The sequence below is a fragment of the Engystomops pustulosus genome, chromosome 4 (genome assembly GCF_040894005.1).
Source record: "Engystomops pustulosus chromosome 4, aEngPut4.maternal, whole genome shotgun sequence".
NCBI lineage: Eukaryota > Metazoa > Chordata > Amphibia > Anura > Leptodactylidae > Engystomops > Engystomops pustulosus.
In genome coordinates this window covers 204,334,563-204,354,470 of record NC_092414.1, presented here as the reverse complement: position 1 = coordinate 204,354,470, position 19,908 = coordinate 204,334,563, and the positions used below count along the sequence as shown (strand labels likewise).

At 45.1% G+C, this 19,908-nt stretch overlaps 2 protein-coding genes across 3 annotated transcripts; both read left to right on the top strand.

Annotated features, from left to right (window-relative positions):
* Nucleotides 1–1,420: 1,420 nt before the first annotated feature.
* Nucleotides 1,421–9,260, top strand: AP1M2 (adaptor related protein complex 1 subunit mu 2). Its single transcript, XM_072149512.1, has 12 exons — nt 1,421–1,612; nt 2,504–2,660; nt 2,993–3,060; nt 3,146–3,276; nt 4,009–4,156; nt 4,284–4,410; nt 5,136–5,278; nt 5,559–5,630; nt 5,876–6,034; nt 6,223–6,348; nt 6,580–6,655; nt 7,736–9,260. Exons 1-12 carry the CDS (start codon nt 1,571–1,573, stop codon nt 7,756–7,758), a joined length of 1,272 nt encoding a protein of 423 aa, XP_072005613.1. The 5' UTR covers nt 1,421–1,570; the 3' UTR covers nt 7,759–9,260.
* Nucleotides 9,261–10,598: 1,338 nt separating this feature from the next.
* CDKN2D (cyclin dependent kinase inhibitor 2D) lies at nt 10,599–18,560 on the top strand. Of its 2 annotated transcripts, none has more exons than XM_072149510.1 (3): nt 10,599–10,826; nt 15,543–15,713; nt 15,878–18,560. In XM_072149510.1, exons 2-3 carry the CDS (start codon nt 15,573–15,575, stop codon nt 16,220–16,222), a joined length of 486 nt encoding a protein of 161 aa, XP_072005611.1. In that variant the 5' UTR covers nt 10,599–10,826; nt 15,543–15,572; the 3' UTR covers nt 16,223–18,560. The 2 variants fall into 2 exon arrangements, with proteins under 2 accessions (XP_072005611.1, XP_072005612.1); XM_072149511.1 differs by lacking the exon at nt 10,599–10,826 and adding an exon at nt 10,837–10,940.
* The last annotated feature ends 1,348 nt before the right edge of the window (nt 18,561–19,908 follow it).

Sequence of the window (19,908 nt, the reverse complement as noted above, 5' to 3'; positions counted from 1 at the left end):
CACGTACCGCTAGGCGTCCGTTCCTAACGCGACGCTAGTGCACAGGGGGAGGTCCTCGGGTCAAATGCACATGCGTTTCCAGGGAAACGCATGCGATTGTTAAGCCGATCGCATGCGTTTCTCTGGAAACGCATGTGCGTTTGGGCCGAGGACCGCCCCCTGTGCGCTAGCGTCGCGTTAGGAACGGACGCCTAGCTGTACGTGTGACCGCGGCCTTAGTCCATCAAAAAGGAATGGCTTCCCCACTGAAGGAGTGATTGTCCTTCCCTTCCCAAAACTTAAAGGGGATGTAGCCAGTCCAATTGTTGTTTGACTGCTGGAACCCTCACCGATCATGAGAACAGGGGTCTCGCTAATTTATGGAGCATCCGGTCGAGCTTACCTACTGCCGCCCCGTTCTATACTGTGGGAGCATTGGAAATTGCTAAGCACAGCGCTCAAGCATCTCTGGCACTGACATTCACTGTCTGAGGGGGCTGTAGATACCTGAGCGCTGTGCTCAGCAATTTCTGACACTCCCATAGTAGTGAATGGTGAGGCAGTATTTATGCTCGACCTGCTGCTCCATTACTTAGCAGTCGGACGCCCACCGATCAGCTCTCTTTCTCCTATTTGGTTGTGTTACTGTGGGGTCCACCAAGTTTTGGAACGGGGAACTTATGAGGAACCTAGTGACCCCAGAGAAGTGCATCTAAATATTTTTTCATGTACAGCTGATACACCAAGACGCAGCCCGGATGAAATGCAGCCAATCAAACAAATTGGTGCCCCTTGCTACTAGCCATTGCCGTGATTGGCCAGGGGGGACCGAAACGCATGCGTTGTGTAGATCCTACAGGTGGACCATATTGCTAAGGCCGTGTTCACACAGCTGCGTTTCGTTTTGAAACCCAACATAAATGCTCCTACTGCGACTCCATGTTGAGGTAACTTTTGCGTTACGTAAAATGTGATCACAGGAAGAGCCTTTTGTGTGGCGCTTCATAACAAATCGTACATGCCATGTGTGATCGGGGCCCCAGTGATTATTATTAAAGGAGACGAAACGGCCAATAACATCCATATCATGTACGGCGTGACATAAACTACTACTCTCAGCCATTATGGCGCCCACAGAGTGGATAGCGTTGTTGTTTTACTGCTCTTTGTGTCAGTCTTCACTGTACTCCTGGAATTCTATTCATGGACGACAAGATGGCTAGACTTGTGGGAAATTGTAGGAACGCACGTATATAATTAGAAAAAGAGCGCCACACCTGTCTGCAGGCTGTGAATGGAACTGCAGCTGTCAGACTACAACCCCCATCAGAGACTATTAGGACATACTTGGAGTTGCAAAACCTGAAATGTCAGTCACTTCCCCTTATTGTGGCCGCGCCTCTGCTGCATATGCCTGCCAGGGAGTGGCTCCTTTAAGAGGTGTGCACACCTGGCTTGTACCTGAGCTGCTGACGTAGGACAGGTGCACACAGGAAGGAGGAAGAGGGCAGCCATTAAGGTGCTGACACAGTGGCAGTCACCTTCTAGCAGCTCTGTGACTGTCCCTTCCTACATATCACACTCTGTCACCATGTCTGCATCTGCCGTCTTCGTCCTGGACCTGAAGGGAAAGGTAAGTTGCCCCAGAGTACCTACCTGAAGAGCTGAGGAGTCACTTCCACTCTGCTCTCGGTAGGACTACATTTCCCATGAATCCTTTCAGCCCCTCTAGTGGGAGGGGACGCCGGGAGATGTAGTTTAGTGGCCATTACCTCTATAGAAGGATAAGGAAACTTGTATATAAGTTCATAACGATACCTTGGAGTACTATAAAAGTTGTAGAAGCTTATAATATACACTGGTCTGTAATAAGACCCAATACATTGGGATATTTTATTATTGCATGTCATAATGGAGGGCTGCATGTAGTTTGTGTGGTATAAAAATACACACGATTTACATTTTCTTCTAGAAAGAGCACCACAAATGTCTGTAGGTTGTGTCTGGTAGTGCAGCTGAGCTCCACTGAAGTGGATGTGCAATACTGCACGTAAGCTGTAAACATGAAGTGGTGCAGCCATGTTTTTTATAATTCTGGACAACCCCTTTAAGAATTTGGGGGTTTGTCATGCTGGGGTGTGTAGTAACACTACACTTGGTCACATGACCAAATATGGGGTGCTGACTCTAATGCCCATAATTTTCATGACCATGGAGGAAACGATACATTGCCCATGGCAACAGGCAATGTTCAGTAATGTGACAGAGTCGCCATATTCGAATGCCAAGTGATAGTGTGACCCTTACGTCAAGCGGAGGCGTTTTTCTGTGTAAGGGGACATAAGTAGTGTTGGTGCGCATCTTTAATCCGAGCATCTTTCATTTAAAGGGGATGTCTTGGCTGAAAACTCCTTATTAAGACATTTTGAGAGTTGATTATTTCCCAGTGTGTTACTTAAAATCAGTTGCTACAATAAGTATGTGTACCCATCCTTAACCTCTATGGGATCCTCTCTTTCTGCAGCCCCTCATCTGCCGGAATTATAAGGGGGACATCAATTTGGCAGAGATTGATCATTTCATGCCCCTGGTGGTCCAGAGGGAAGAAGAAGGCAACCTGACGCCGCTTCTCATTCACGGCAAAGTCCACTTCTTATGGATCAAGCACAGCAACCTCTACCGTATCCTACCTGTTATTACAGACCAAATCTAATATAAACATTAATGTGTAACCTGCCGACCAAAAAAGTGGACATTCCCTTTAAGTTTACCGCAGACACCTATTAAGTCTTAAAAGACAGGTCATATTTGTCTCTATGGTCACGTAACTGTTGTACCAGACCAAAGTAATGGCTTCATGGAGGTACCCACCCATAGTAATCAATCGGATTGTTGGTATAATCCTCTAAAAATTAGATCTCTCCAATACACCTCAAAACCTCTGGTGTCTTTTGGTGATTTAGTATGACCCCTTTTGAGATTTTACGGTTTTAGTCCTTAACTTGTTCTTTAGTGGTCGCATTAACCAATAAGAACGCCAACGCGGCCCTGGTCTACTCTTTCCTGTATAAAGTTGTAGAGGTAAGTGAACGTCCACGCAACCGGACAGGGTCACCAGGGCAGTCAATGGTCTGGCATCATGTCTATGGCTTCTTCTCCTATGTAGGTTTTCACAGAGTACTTCAAGGAGTTAGAAGAAGAAAGCATCCGGGACAACTTTGTCATTGTCTATGAGCTGCTGGACGAGGTGATGGACTTTGGGTTTCCTCAGACCACAGACAGCAAGATTCTTCAAGAGTAAGTTCTCGATATCGGAAGTAAATATTCTATTTTTAGACCTAAGTTTTTGACCTCTCTGACTCCTCGGTCTCTCCTGGTCTTGTAGATATTATACTAGACCTACCAACATCTGGTGGACCTCTTTTGTAGAGCTCTGTGCTTCTCTAGGTCAAAGTCTACATGTTGCCCCATGATATATTGGTTAGTCATTGATTGTAGTAACACTCATTGGATACTGGTGTATAGAATCAAACACACTGCGGCAGATTTACTTACCCGGTCCATTCACGATCCAGCGGCGCGTTCTCTGCGGTGGATTCGGGTCCACCCGGGATTCATTAAGGCAGTTCCTCCGACGTCCACCAGGTGGCGCTGCTGCGCTGAAGAGCATCGGAACGCACTCAAGTTCACCGGTCTATTCCTAGTGAAGGTAAGTGCAAGCTCCGCGACACTTTTTTTTTTTTTTTTTTAAATGCGGCGGTTTTTCCGAATACGTCGGGTTTTCGTTCGGCCACGCCCCCTGATTTCCGTCGTGTGCATGCCGGCGCCGTCGGGTAACACGCCAGGAAAACGCGAATCGGGCCCTTAGTAAATGACCCCCATTGTCCTGTAATCTCCCTAGACAAGCATTGGTGGTCGTGGTATGAGGAGTATGGGTGATGCAAACATGTTTGGGGTCTACAAGAAGGTTCTTATGTGGTTGTTTTTTTAGGAATAGTCATCTTAGTTCTTACCTTTCTTCTCATCTAGATACATCACACAACAAGGCAACAAATTGGAAACCGCCAAGTCCCGGGTCCCCACTACTGTAACAAATGCAGTGTCCTGGAGGTCTGAGGGACTCAAGTACAAGAAGAACGAAGTCTTCATAGACGTCATTGAATCTGTTAACTTGCTGGTGGGTATCTCTCATTTTGTGGAGTCCTTTTTACGGAAAGTAATTTTACCCCACGACAACAAGTGATGATGTTAATGAGCAAACCCTTATAATGATGTGTAATATTGTCCATATGGATTTATTTCAGGTGAACAGTAACGGCAGTGTACTACTAAGTGAGATTGTAGGAAGTGTGAAACTCAAAGTCTTCCTCTCTGGGATGCCCGAGCTAAGGCTTGGATTGAATGACAGAGTCCTTTTCGAGCTAACTGGACGTAAGTACCAGTTAGGGGATGTTAAGGGAAAGGGCAAGGGAAGGGTTGCCTGGAGCCAGAAGGAAAGGTGCCCTCCAACAAAGCCAATGGGTCATAATAAATATATAGGTTGGATAAAAGGCAGACGTTGTCTAGGAATAGAGGCAACAAATTTGAATGTAAGAGGGCCTGAAGCTTTTTATTATAAAATCGGAAGAGGTCACTTGCCGTCTGAGAAGGGAGAGTATATTTTGTACAGTAGGGATGATAACTTATACCCTGAGCCATCAAGTACGGAGAAGATCCACCAGTACGTGACTTCCCAAAATCCAATCCTTGTCCACTCTGGTGATGTGGGCCAGAGGTAGGGACCATGTAGTCAAGGCTCTCCCTAATGCCATGGAGTTTGGAGAAGACACTTAGTTGTGAAGACCTAAAGACCAAAGAAACCAGTTTTTCTCATTGTCTCTAAAGTGATGGCAGGTTGGTAGTCATGAAATGCAGGATGGCAGGTTGGTTGTCATGAAATGCAGGATGGCAGGTTGGTAGTCATGAAATGGAGGATGGCAGGTTGGTTGTCATGAAATGCCAGTAAATATATTTGAAGAAACTTCATCAGGAGACCCTCGTCTAAAGCAGAATTATAACTTGATATTCGAGACTGTTATCAAGTAGTAACATTGTGGGTTTTTTTAAACTATAATTTAGTGTTAGATTATAATACTGTCTTGACTTTTGACGCCCAGGTAATAAGAATAAGACTGTGGAGCTTGAAGATGTAAAATTCCACCAGTGCGTCCGGCTCTCCCGTTTCGATAACGATCGCACCATCTCATTTATTCCTCCGGATGGTGATTTTGAGCTGATGTCTTACCGTCTGAATACACAGGTACCAGTCTGAGGAACTGTACAGCATCGTTCTACTGATATTGTCAGTTGTGTGCTCGTGCCTATCTAATCTTCTGCAGTGGAATGGATTTTATTCCCAGATTCCCGTGCATACCTGGGAGAAACATGACTAAACCTTTGACATTCGAGAGATACTTAAACTCGAATGGGACTCTAAGCTTTGGCAAGAGTAGGAGACTTATTCCTGGACTTGAAGTTCAGAGGGCTGGGACCCTTTTGTTTGAAAGAGCGGCTATCAATTGTATATTTCATCCATACAGGTCAAACCTTTGATTTGGATCGAATCAGTCATTGAGAAATTCAGCCACAGTCGACTAGAAATCATGGTGAAGGTAAAGCTTGAAAATAATTACAAAAACTTCTGATAAAATTTGGAGGCAAACCCTCATCGAACCTGCTTTGATTGTTGTCCTGGGACACACGTTCGTTCTAGAAAGATTTGAGTTTTCTCCAATTTGAGGTTGTAGAGGTGGAAGAATGGATGTGACGAGGAGTGGGATAATGTATAATGCGTGTTCTCTTCTTCTTAGTTTTTGGGACATGACTAAGCTTTGTGTCAAATTTTATCTTCTTCCAGGCAAAGGGTCAGTTTAAGAAACAATCGGTGGCAAATAATGTGGAGATTTCAGTTCCTGTTCCAAGTGATGCAGATTCTCCAAAATTCAAGACCAGTGTGGGCAGTGCTAAATATGTCCCCGAGAAAAACGTGGTTGTGTGGACCATAAAGTCATTTCCGGTGAGTAAGACCTTGACCTACGATTCTTTGTTGTCTTCTCTCTGTCGGATCATGAAGAGTGATCTCTTGGACATGATTAGCTTTTTTGGTCAGGGTGACCTCCTGTGCTACCTATGTAAGTGGAGAAACCCAATTGTGATCCACCATGTTTAATTCATATCTTCTTACATCTTGTCACCATTGTGCAGGGTGGGAAGGAGTATCTGATGAGGGCGCACTTCGGGCTACCGAGCGTAGAGACAGAAGAGTTAGAAGGAAAACCTCCAATAAGCGTCAAGTTCGAAATTCCTTATTTCACAGTGTCCGGGATCCAGGTAAATGATAACTTACTGTGAAAATGTTTAGGATATTGTCCTCCTTATGGAAGGCATTTAGTCAACTAGGTCATGGAAATAATGATGACCACAAGACCATGGGCATTGACCTACCTACCAGTAATCTTGGGGTTTCCATGGTTGAAATGGAGAAAGATGAGAACATTTGATTCCTACTATTAGAATCTATTTTATATATTTGTATTAATTACTAGTTTTGTCCTTTCGAAGGTTCGTTACATGAAAATTATAGAAAAGAGTGGATACCAAGCTCTTCCATGGGTCAGATATATAACTCAGAGTGGAGGTACGTGAGCAATATGAAAAGAAGGCTGCAGCACATGAAATTTTTATACTACTCCTAATGTACCATTTTCTGACCTTCAACATGAAGCCTAACTTTCTTGTGAAAATATGGTTTAACATTGGCCAAAGGAAATGTGGGCACTACCAATACCCATGGTGTTAGGGGTACATAGAAGCACATCAGATTGTTAAGGTCAAACTAAGAAGTGCCACTAGATACCAATTATATGAACATTGGCCAAAGACTTTAGATATTTGTTGGTCTTTTCTTACCTGACACTTTTTTGGACAAGATCTTCTTCTCTGTGTGGATGATAGATCACACCCCAAGACTGTTCTAAGCTCAAACAAGATTCAATAGGTTGAATTCTACCCTTTACCAAACCTTTGTATTTCTTCTTAGGCCTGAGGTGAGGTTCTTGTAGGGTCTTCTTCTAAGACTTTTTGGAAGGCGTTTTTTCAAAGGTTTCAGGAAAGGGTCTTGTGATATCTCCAGGGTTGTCTGTGACATTCCTAACTGTGACTATTGCTAACAAATTATAGCAAAATGTGTTTGATTCCATTCTAAAAAGTCAACCTATTTAGGGAGTAAAGAAATATGTGGGTGGATTGTAAAAAGTAATGACCGTCCTTCCAAAAAAAGCAGAATGACGAGTGGATGTAACCATTCCCACTGACTGTTCTGATGACGCTGCATTCTGACAATAGGATTGGTCGCAGGTAGAGATTGCTATTTGACTAGAAGCCTTCCCTTAGGCCACACTTACATGACCAAATTCCGGGCAGGAATTTTCACTCTTTCCACGTGTCGGATTTACAAGCCCGAATCTGGTGACTTAACTTGACCATAAAAAAATGTTCCCTGTGACTGCTGATGGGTAGCGTACCTCTTGGTGAGGAATTGTTGACTACTGGACATGCCTCTACAACGCACTTGAAGATATTTTGCCCAGTTTATGGACCTTCAGAGGGTCCTAGAGCCTCCCTTTTCGATAAGCTTCACATTTTGCTCCTTTTCCCCATTGCTTTGCATTTTTTTATATTATAAAACATTCAATTTTTTTTCTGTTTTTATTTGCAGATTACCAGATCCGCACAAACTGATTTGCCTCCGAGAATTTATCCTCCTGTGTGCAGTGCTCCTGTCCCACCCTCGTACTACATTTCCTAATCTTTTTGTATTCTCGTCAAAAACCAAGCACTGAAAATGAGTTCCTAGGACAGATCCGTTACCCTGCAGTAATAGATGGTACCCCCCGATCAATGTCTGCAGTCACCCCATTACCAGTGGCTGAGATCACCCTAATCCTAGACCTCTCTGAGGGCGCCTATGATGTGTGTGTATACAATATGAATGGTGCCTTCTTCAGGACATTATTGTAAAGGGCTACCTTGAAATTCAAAAATCTCTACTCAAAAAGTAAAAAGATCAACAACTCAAGTGAAATTTTGATATTTTTTTTCTTAAAGGGAAGAGTCTCAAAACAAATTTGTACCGAAATATAATCAAATATTTGTATTTACATTTTAAAGCTGAAGTTATATCAATTATATTAGTATTTTTTAAATTATGGGAAGACGGTTGAATATGCAGTGAAATAAACTCCATGGATTCGTGGAGGCAGCCATTTTTAAATGTTAAATAACGTTTATTAAATCCTTGGTGTTTTTTTGTGAAATACCATTGTATGCTTTGAATAAAGTTGAGTGAATAATATCAACCCGTAAATTGCAAAATGGCTGCCTCTTGGACACCTCCCATTTTTAATGGTGTTTCTCCATTCATAAAGGTCTGTATTTAGAGTTAAGGGGGGGGGGGGTGTCTGTTAAAAACTGAACACAACTTTTTATGGTGTGTATAATCAGATTTTTTAAAATTTCTTTTTTTTTTTTTGCATTTGAGCTTAATTATTGTATCATAAAAATTCTGATTATTGGGATTTGGGTGGTATGGTTGATAACAAATACCCCACAAGACTAATATCTCTCATATAGAGTGCTAAGAACGGTTCAGCACCTCTGCAACAATGCCCCAATGTTGACCTTTCTCCTCTCTATAGGGAGGGGGTTGCAGGGTGCGGTCACACGTTGCATTTTGAAACGCATTACTACAGCTGAGGAGAGGTGATTTGCCCAATTACATTAATGTTAACACATGTTAACACATGCATTAACGTTAGTGTTTACAGTTTATATTGTGTTTTATAATTAGGCAAATCACTTCTTCTCAGCTGTAGTAATGCGTTTCAAAACACAATGAAAACGCAACCAACACGCAACATGTGACTGCGCCCTCGGGTATGTTTTTATCGGCTGACAGCAATTGGAGATCTAGAAACCACTGAGGAACCGAAACTTAAGCTTATAAGAAAGTCGCAGATCGGTTGCAGTTTCTTTTCATGATAATTAAGCTTATTTGCATAAAATCAGGAAACTGGTTTAACCCTTTGAGTGTGATGGGGATGATGTACTTTCCTGTTTTCAATAACTATTATACCAGGAGAAAAAAATATATATGTCTGTAAATAGTGAAGTGAGTGATGAATCAAAACCTCTTCTGTGTAAAAAAAAAAACCAAAAAATAAACCGTGCTGCTGATTAAGTTATATCACGCGTGTGTCTGGGGTGTTGTATTATCGCGTTCTGGTTATATATATATATATATATATATATATATATATATATATATATATGTATATATGTGTATGTCACAGGGAAGTCCACGGCAGATGTCAATAAAGGTGCTCCAAAAATAAGGGGGAAAAAACTTGCAGTACCACTTCTCACCAGGGCAAGAGCCTTTAATTTCCTATAGACATCAGTGCAACAGCGCCCCCACCTACATGACAGATTTAATTTTTTGTGTTTTTTGGGACTCATCATTTGTAGTCAGTAGTAAAATGAGAGCAGTCACATCTGCATATTACACATGACACCACAACCTGGGGTGATGTCTACATGTAGTTGTCTTACAACGATTGTTCCTCAAGCAGGAGCATAGGTATAGCGGATGCAGTAGTAAGTTATCCCCAATTCCTGGGGCCATAAAGGGGCTTTGGTATCCAGTCATTGGTAGAGGCAATTCATGACAATCCTGTAGCTGGGGACTCTATGACATTCTCATGGTTCCTTTCTTCTAATCAATGGTCACTGATAGAACGTTGACTGTTTTGCTAAAGTGCTTAAGCCTCCAAAAAAATCTATCAGTGGGTGAAGTAATTGCATTGTCCAATACACTAGATGGACTCCTAAAAACGATGCGTGACAAAGGTTAATGCAAAGGTTCAGCATAAGATCCAAAGGACAAGATGTTCTCCAGAAGATGCCTCAAAGATGGTGCCCAATCCTATAGTCACATCCAATGGAAGGAAAGCGATAAATACTGTGGATGAGGGTTTTTTTTTTTCTTTTAAAGGATTTTTTTTCCATTGAGGACCTATCCTTAGGGTAATTATTTGTGACACAAGGGATACGGCACTCTCTGGTAGTGGTGGTGCTCGTGTAGGATTCTCAATCCAGAGAATATCTATCTTGGTAAGTGCCATTACTATCCTTAGGATAAGTCATTATGGGGGGTCCCTTGACTTGACCTGACCTCTCCCCCTGTGATGGAGTTATCTGGTGCCCGTTCACAGGACTGGCACAAGACTGAGCACGACATGCAGTAAATGAGGAGCAGAGGTGTTTTTAAACGTAAACAATGTGATTCCCGAGGTGACGGGGAGGTGAGGCGCTGACTCCCGCCTGACCCCGACCTCAGGGACAAGACACTGAGACAGAACCCGCCCTGCGCCAGTTTAAAAAAACAACAAAACCCCGCCTACACGAATCCGTAGCCTCTGATTGGGTGCCAGCGAACCAATGATCTCCGCTCTCACCCCACCTTCCCCAGGATACTACGTAGTAACGGCGAGCCCTTCCTTTATGCTTCTGCTCATTGGTCGGGCGTGGAGGGCCGGTGGGCGGGGCTTGAGGTGACAAGTGACGGCTCTCGTCTTGCCCCTCGGTGACTTGCGGATACACAGTTGCTTTTTTTAAAAAAACCCACACTTGTACCACGTGGTGCGGTGACGTCAGACACACACACACACAGAGCAGCGCAGAGCCGGTGGTGCAGAGCTCGGCAGCCGCTCCGGCCGTTAGTGACGGGAACACAAGACTGTGGCGGACAGGTGAGGCGGACGAGACCACTGTGCGCGCGGGGGTGGGGCGGCGGCTCACCTGTCACTGCCGACCCCATCCTGGTCCACCCATAGAGAGCTCCTTAAAGGGCAGCTCCAGGCAGGGTGTGTTATCATCGTGACGTCATTAGCTCCCGAGTCGTCATGTAACAATAGCGCAGGGGGGCAGTGATTAACAATAGTTAATAATATGGTGTTATATGGGGTTATAGGGGAAGTGTATAGTGTGATAGTATAATGTGCCTATACAGGGTATATATGTGCACTGTGATACTAATGTGCAGCGTATAGCAGTATATATACTGTACTATGGGGGTATAGTATATAGCAGTATATATACTGTACTATGAGGGTATAGTATATAGCAGTATATATACTGTACTATGAGGGTACAGCAGTATATATACTGTACTATGAGGGTATAGTATATAGCAGTATATATACTGTACTATGAGGGTACAGCAGTATATATACTGTGCTATGAGGGTACAGTGTATAGCAGTATATATACTGTGCTATGAGGGTATAGTATATAGCAGTATATATACTGTACTATGAGGGTACAGCAGTATATATACTGTACTATGAGGGTATAGTATATAGCAGTATATATACTGTACTATGAGGGTACAGCAGTATATATACTGTGCTATGAGGGTACAGTGTATAGCAGTATATATACTGTGCTATGAGGGTATAGTATATAACAGTATATATACTGTACTATGAGGGTACAGCAGTATATATACTGTACTATGAGGGTATAGTATATAGCAGTATATATACTGTACTATGAGGGTACAGCAGTATATATACTGTGCTATGAGGGTACAGTGTATAGCAGTATATATACTGTCCTATGAGGGTATAGTGCAGTGTATAGCAGTATATATACTGTACTATGAGGGTATAGCAGTATATATACTGTACTATGAGGGTACTGTGCAGTGTATAGTGGTAGATATACTGTGCTATGAGGGTACAGTGTATAGCAGTATATATACTGTCCTATGAGGGTATAGTGCAGTGTATAGCAGTATATATACTGTACTATGAGGGTATAGCAGTATATATACTGTACTATGAGGGTATTGCAGTATATATACTGTACTATGAGGGTATTGTGCAGTGTATAGCGGTATATATACAGTAGTATGAGGGTACAGTGCATAGCAGTATATATACTGTACTATGAGGGTACTGTGCAGTGTATAGCAGTATATATACAGTAGTATGAGGGTGCAGTGTATAGCAGTATATATGAGGGTACTGCGCAGTGTATACCCCTCCTGTATACAGTATGTATGGGGGAGACTTGTACCCAGTGCTGCAGGACACCACACACAGGGACATATATGAGAAATCTCTGCTGTCACCTATAGGGGGCGATCCAGGAATATGGCTGCAGGCTTCTTCACTAGCGGGGGCTTCTTGATGAGCAGACAGCTGTGCGCTATTCTTACCCCACACCAGGTGCAGCTCCACATAGCACCAGGCGCCTGTCTACTTCTAACAATTAGGATGGGCTCCCTGCAGTGATGACATTTCTAGGTGTGGGGGCAATCCGACATGACAGCCAAAATGCTTCAGCGGTACCCCCGTATATTTAGGATCATCAGAGTAACCCCCCTTTTTTATCGGTTCCTTCTTGAAATATATGCATACACTCTTCAACTGAATAAACCGAATTCAATATAATCAGTGTCAGCAGAGTGCCTCCCCCCCCTATAATCAGTGTCAGCAGAGTGCCTCCCCCCCTATAATCAGTGTCAGCAGAGTGCCTCCCCCCCTATAATCAGTGTCAGCAGAGTGCCTCCCCCCCTATAATCAGTGTCAGCAGAGTGCCTCCCCCCCCTATAATCAGTGTCAGCAGAGTGCCTCCCCCCCCTATAATCAGTGTCAGAGTGCCTCCCCCCCTATAATCAGTGTCAGCAGAGTGCCTCCCCCCCCCTATAATCAGTGTCAGCAGAGTGCCTCCCCCCCCCTATAATCAGTGTCAGCAGAGTGCCTCCCCCCCCTATAATCAGTGTCAGCAAAGTGCCTCCCCCCCTATAATCAGTGTCAGCAGAGTGCCTCCCCCCCCTTATAATCAGTGTCAGCAGAGTGCCTCCCCCCCCTTATAATCAGTGTCAGCAGAGTGCCTCCCCCCCTTATAATCAGTGTCAGCAGAGTGCCCCCCCCCTTTATAATCAGTGTCAGCAGAGTGCCTCCCCCCCCTTATAATCAGTGTCAGCAGAGTGCCCCCCCCCCTTATAATCAGTGTCAGCAGAGTGCCTCCCCCCCTTATAATCAGTGTCAGCAGAGTGCCTCCCCCCCTTATAATCAGTGTCAGCAGAGTGCCTCCCCCCCTTATAATCAGTGTCAGCAGAGTGCCTCCCCCCCTTATAATCAGTGTCAGCAGAGTGCCTCCCCCCCTTATAATCAGTGTCAGCAGAGTGCCTCCCCCCCTTATAATCAGTGTCAGCAGAGTGCCTCCCCCCCTTATAATCAGTGTCAGCAGAGTGCCTCCCCCCCTATAATCAGTGTCAGCAGAGTGCCTCCCCCCCTTATAATCAGTGTCAGCAGAGTGCCTCCCCCCCTTATAATCAGTGTCAGCAGAGTGCCTCCCCCCCCTATAATCAGTGTCAGCAGAGTGCCTCCCCCCTATAATCAGTGTCAGCAGAGTGCCCCCCCCTTATGATCAGTGTCAGCAGAGTGCCTCCCCCCCTTATAATCAGTGCCTCCCCCCCCTTATAATCAGTGTCAGCAGAGTGCCTCCCCCCTATAATCAGTGTCAGCAGAGTGCCTCCCCCCCTATAATCAGTGTCAGCAGAGTGCCTCCCCCCCTTATAATCAGTGCCCCCCCCCCCCTTATAATCAGTGTCAGCAGAGTGCCTCCCCCCTATAATCAGTGTCAGCAGAGTGCCTCCCCCCCTATAATCAGTGTCAGCAGAGTGCCTCCCCCCCTATAATCAGTGTCAGCAGAGTGCCTCCCCCCTTATGATCAGTGTCAGCAGAGTGCCTCCCCCCCTATAATCAGTGTCAGCAGAGTGCCTCCCCCCCTATAATCAGTGTCAGCAGAGTGCCTCCCCCCCTATAATCAGTGTCAGCAGAGTGCCTCCCCCCTTATGATCAGTGTCAGCAGAGTGCCTCCCCCCCTTATGATCAGTGTCAGCAGAGTGCCTCCCCCCCCTTATGATCAGTGTCAGCAGAGTGCCTCCCCCCCCCTTATGATCAGTGTCAGCAGAGTGCCTCCCCCCCTTATAATCAGTGTCAGCAGAGTGCCTCCCCCCCCCTTATAATCAGTGTCAGCAGAGTGCCTCCCCCCCTTATGATCAGTGTCAGCAGAGTGCCTCCCCCCCCATAATCAGTGTCAGCAGAGTGCCTCCCCCCCCCTTATAATCAGTGTCAGCAGAGTGCCTCCCCCCCCTTATAATCAGTGTCAGCAGAGTGCCCCCCCCCTTATGATCAGTGTCAGCAGAGTGCCTCCCCCCCTATAATCAGTGTCAGCAGAGTGCCTCCCCCCCTATAATCAGTGTCAGCAGAGTGCCTCCCCCCCTATAATCAGTGTCAGCAGAGTGCCTCCCCCCCTATAATCAGTGTCAGCAGAGTGCCTCCCCCCCTATAATCAGTGTCAGCAGAGTGCCTCCCCCCCCTCATAATCAGTGTCAGCAGAGTGCCTCCCCCCCCCTTATAATCAGTGTCAGCAGAGTGCCTCCCCCCCTATAATCAGTGTCAGCAGAGTGCCCCCCCCTTATAATCAGTGTCAGCAGAGTGCCCCCCCCCTTATAATCAGTGTCAGCAGAGTGCCTCCCCCCCTATAATCAGTGTCAGCAGAGTGCCTCCCCCCCCTTATAATCAGTGTCAGCAGAGTGCCTCCCCCCCCTTATAATCAGTGTCAGCAGAGTGCCTCCCCCCCTTATAATCAGTGTCAGCAGAGTGCCTCCCCCCCTTATAATCAGTGTCAGCAGAGTGCCTCCCCCCCTTATAATCAGTGTCAGCAGAGTGCCTCCCCCCCTATAATCAGTGTCAGCAGAGTGCCTCCCCCCTTATAATCAGTGTCAGCAGAGTGCCTCCCCCCCTTATAATCAGTGTCAGCAGAGTGCCTCCCCCCCTTATAATCAGTGTCAGCAGAGTGCCTCCCCCCCTATAATCAGTGTCAGCAGAGTGCCTCCCCCCTTATAATCAGTGTCAGCAGAGTGCCTCCCCCCCTTATAATCAGTGTCAGCAGAGTGCCTCCCCCCCTTATAATCAGTGTCAGCAGAGCCCCTTCCCCTCCCCCCTTATAATCAGTGTCAGCAGAGTGCCTCCCCCCCTTATAATCAGTGTCAGCAGAGTGCCTCCCCCCCTTATAATCAGTGTCAGCAGAGTGCCTCCCCCCCTTATACTCAGTGTCAGCAGAGTGCCCCCCCTGTAAGCAGTGTCAGCAGAGTGCCTCCCCCCCCTATAATCAGTGTCAGCAGAGTGCCTCCCCCCCTTATAATCAGTGTCAGCAGAGTGCCTCCCCCCCTTATAATCAGTGTCAGCAGAGCCCCTTCCCCTCCCCCCTTATAATCAGTGTCAGCAGAGTGCCTCCCCCCCTTATACTCAGTGTCAGCAGAGTGCCCCCCCTGTAAGCAGTACCCCCAGAGTGGCTGGGGTGCAGTGATTTATGTGAGAAGACATGTACCCATCTATTTTGGTGTAGCATGTGCTGCCTGTGACCCACCCTGTTTCCTCTCCTGACAGATCCCATTGCCCCCCCCATCCGCACCCCTCATGTTGCTGCACGAGACCAGCGCTGGAGACCTCCTGACACGAGCCGCAGCTCAGGGGGACCTGACGGAGGTGAAGAGACTACTGTACCAGGAGAGGATCCATCCTGACTGCCTGAACCGCTTCGGGAGGACCGCCCTGCAGGTAGTCTCCTCTTCCACCACCACTTGAGGAAGCCCAGTGTGTTCCATTGACCTTAAATTTGCTTGGTGTGGATTGCGCCCTCCAGTGGTGGCTGCCGGAAGCCAAAATTCTATCCCTGTGGGAGTACTGATGGATAACACGGCCCCTCTCCTTTTCCCCTCCAGGTGGTGATGTTCGGTAGTACACCGGTGGCCTCTGAACTCCTGAAACAGGGTGCTAGTCCGAATATCCAGGATTCTTACGGCATCACCCCGGCGCACGACGCGGCTCGGATGGGTTTCCTGGACACCCTGCAGGTCCTGGTGCAATATGGTGCCGACGTCAACACTCCTGACACCTCTGGCTCTCTGCCCGTTCACTTGGCTCTCCGAGAGGGTCATATTCCTGTCATCGCCTACCTCGCCTCCCGATCCAATCTACAGCATCAGGACCGAGAGGGCAGGACGCCCCCACAACTCGCCTCTGAACTGGATCCGAACCTGGCGGCCATCTTAGAACTGCATAGGTAGAAAGCATGGACTTCTGAGTATGGGAAGACGCCTCGCAACTTCGTTGCCTCGTAACTTTATTAAGCGTGCTACTTAAAGGCGCAGTGACGGCAGCCATTTTTAGTTGGTATATTACATCCCTTTGTAACTAGGTTGTTGTATCTGTAAAACCGCCATATAACTGGCACCCTGTCACCTGATTGGCCATCATTTAAACTTGCCAAAATGGCGGCTTACGGTGTCTTGAATCAGACATGCTTACGTGTGGGGCGCAGGCGTGTCATCTCCCTTATGTCAGCGTATATATTATTTGTTTTGGCCGGTTATGTGCAGTTTTTACGTTAATACTCAGGTTGTCTTCAATTTATCTTGAATGATTTTTATAGGTTTTTTTTTCTTATTTTTTTTCCTTTTAATTTATTTAACTTTTTCTATAATTTAATTTTCTTTTCTTTTTTTTTTTTAGTTTGTACATTTTTATGTTGTCCCCTCTGGGTATTTCACTAATTCTTACATTTCCTCTCGTTTTATGTGACTATATAGGTTCCCTGAGCAGTAACATCATTAGATAAGTCATAAGATTAGTATTTGAGGGGGGAGGACGTGAAGAGAAGGAATTTTTTGTTATATTACTAATCCTCCTACTGAATGCCATTCTAAGATTTGCTTACGCAGATGAATTACTGTGGTCCCAGTTCCTCCAGCGCCAGCGTGGGAGAGCACCGGAATAAGACAATAGCAATTCACGGAGTCATGTCCCAGTGTTTAACCCTTATTTTGCCTACGAAAGGAGGCACTAAACTGTATGGGCCATGTTTATCCCCATAGCAACCAATCAGAGCTCAGCTCTCATTTCACCAGAGCAGTTTAAGAGATGAAAGATGAACTCTAATTGGTTGCTATTGAAAATTCAGCAAGGCTTACTGTGAACTGTTGTAAACAGGGCCTCATTACCATTACAATTTCATTGTCTTATTCTCTATTATCAGCCATTAAATGTACATTATTGGTTAAAAATTAAGAAATTTAATGATGAATTGGCTTGTGAAAACGTCTTGGGGAATATATTTTGTACTGTTTCTAAGCAACAATGGCGTCTGTGTAAAAAATTGTGAAAAATAGTTGTAGTTGCTACAGCTTTCTTTAAAAGGGGTTGTCCCAGGTCCAACCAGGTCATATGGAATATTGTAATGCTATTTATGAGCTCTCCATCGCAGCAACATGATCCCCAGCTCTAGTTGTGCGGAAATCACCTATACTATCCCGCTAGGAATTATGGCTGTATCATCTGTCCCCGCCTTCTAATGTGGGGACGAGACAGTGTATGCATTTCCACAAACACACCCAAAAAATTAAGTTTTGGGTCTTGGCCAATCCCTTTAACGATACAATTGATATTGGGAATTTTTAATATTGCTTTTTTTTTTTTAACCCTGACCACTCATTTCTATGCAACTCTATTTTCTGAATATAAAAGTTAGAATTAAAAAAATATATATATGCCCCGCCCCCTCTTCTGTTGTGTTTCTTCATTAAATGAACAAAAATTTTTAATTCAAAGTACCGGTATAATTTTTAATTACAATATATTATTTCTAATAATATAGCATTTTTTTTATTTCTTTGTGCAATATTTTGTGTTTTTTTTAATGGTCTTCGGCCTTATTTACTATTGGGAGAAAAAAAATATTCTTTGTGTGTAGCAAGTTTTTTTTGTGTGAGATGACATATTAATTTATTTACCTCATGAATTCTGTGGTTTGAGATTAATTCTTTTGAGCGTTTTAAAGCTTTTCCATGTAGAGTCTCTGCACTCCTTTCGAACTGTATTAAAAATCTTTCTTGCTTTTTTTTTTTTTTATTAATTTAAAAATAAACTCAGATTTTTCCTCCTTAGGCTACATTCACACTGCCGTATGGGGGACGTATATACAGCCGATATACGTCCCCCATAGAGGGCAATGGGCGCACGGCGGTACCGTACCCCGTAGAAAGATAGGACATGTCCCATCTTTCTCCAGAATACGGCACAGTGCGTCATATATTCTTATGGAGAGCAGCGGAGGCGAGTGGCGCTCTCCCCGGCACTGCCGTGTGGCAGGTTTTTTTTATTTTTAGAGTTGTAAAAATATGAATTTTTGTGTATTTATTAAACCCTGGAAGGAGAATGTTTGTTACTGGTTTTACCATGTTTTTAATTATTAAATTAATATTTGTGGACTTGTTTGTTTTTGGGCTTTTTTGGCATCTTTGTTACATTTTTATGTTTTTAACTTGAATAGCCGCCTGTGAGATTCTTGTATCATTGTCGGCATTGCTCGCTGTTTGAGATGTGAATAAAATAGAGAGATGAAATATCTTCGGGCCTCTTTGATTCTCATTTACTCCAGACCGGACATTTTCTATCACTTCAGACAGCAGACACAATTTTAAAGACTCCAGAGCCCGATAATCACCTCAGACAGTGGGCTTTTAAGATCAACCGGGACCCCCACGACCAGGTTGCCAGGATCAACCAGGACCCCCAAGACCAGGTTGCCAGGATCAACCGGGACCCCCAAGACCAGGTTGCCAGGATCAACCGGGACCCCCAAGACCAGGTTGCCAGGATCAACTCAGGCCCCAGACTCCTTAAATGAACACAGACCCCAATACCATCAATGGTGCTAAAAATCTATTTGGCCCCCACATCAGGCCACTAAAAACCAATACTGACTTTGATGGCATCATAGCCCAGACGATAGAGATTTCCGACCCCAGATCAGACCCCTAACATGGTTTCAGACCCCAGATCAGACCTTCAAACCCCCAAAATAAATAGAGACCCCGGACCAGACTCCTGACCTCAGGCGACATGAAAAGAAAGCTGCACATAAAGTTTTCTTCACTTTCAAGACCAGCAATCCCCAAGGACTGTGTGTACTGGGCTCTAGTGGAAGTTCTGCTCCTGATGGAAAACATATAGTGACTCGTCAGGGAGTGGGGTCCAGACTGACTCAATTATTTTCATTTCTTTTATCTCCAAAATTTCTTTCTGCTATAAACACAGCAGCTCAAATCCGTCCTGATACTTTGTTACAATGTGTCAGTGCAGCATTATTCTTGAAGCTGAATGAACACTGTGTTGACCCAATGCATTTGTAACAAACCCACAGCTGTGAGACGTATGAGCCTCTGGGTATAGAGAGTGTAATAAGCTCCCATACAGTGACAGCAAGCAGAGATCTTTTCTCCTCATTCCAGGGTTCTCTGGGATTATCGTAATAACACATGCATGACCTGGATGACAGATTATCTATAGGGTAGTAATTGGGCCGGAGCTGTTTGGTCCCGCCATGGTTACATTAATAAGAGGCTTTTCTAAACTATTTGTACAACCCCGCAGGGCCTACCAGAACTTGTGGGTCACATGGTGTTTAGAGTTTAACAAAAGGCTTAGACACAGGGCAGTGTTCACACTGAAAATTTATCCCTCACTGTACAGATTATGTACACGGTGCCACCACGGGCCAGACCCCGGCACGTGCACGGCGCCCCGGGGGCCAACTATACCCTGTGCCTGCCCCAGGGGGCCAGACCCCGACGCATACGCAGCTCCCCATAAACAATCTGCTTCCTTTTTACAAACCAAAGACCTCCCACAATACAGACACTACATACATATCAGAAATCCCTGCAAATAATACTGTTTAACAGGAAATTATTGT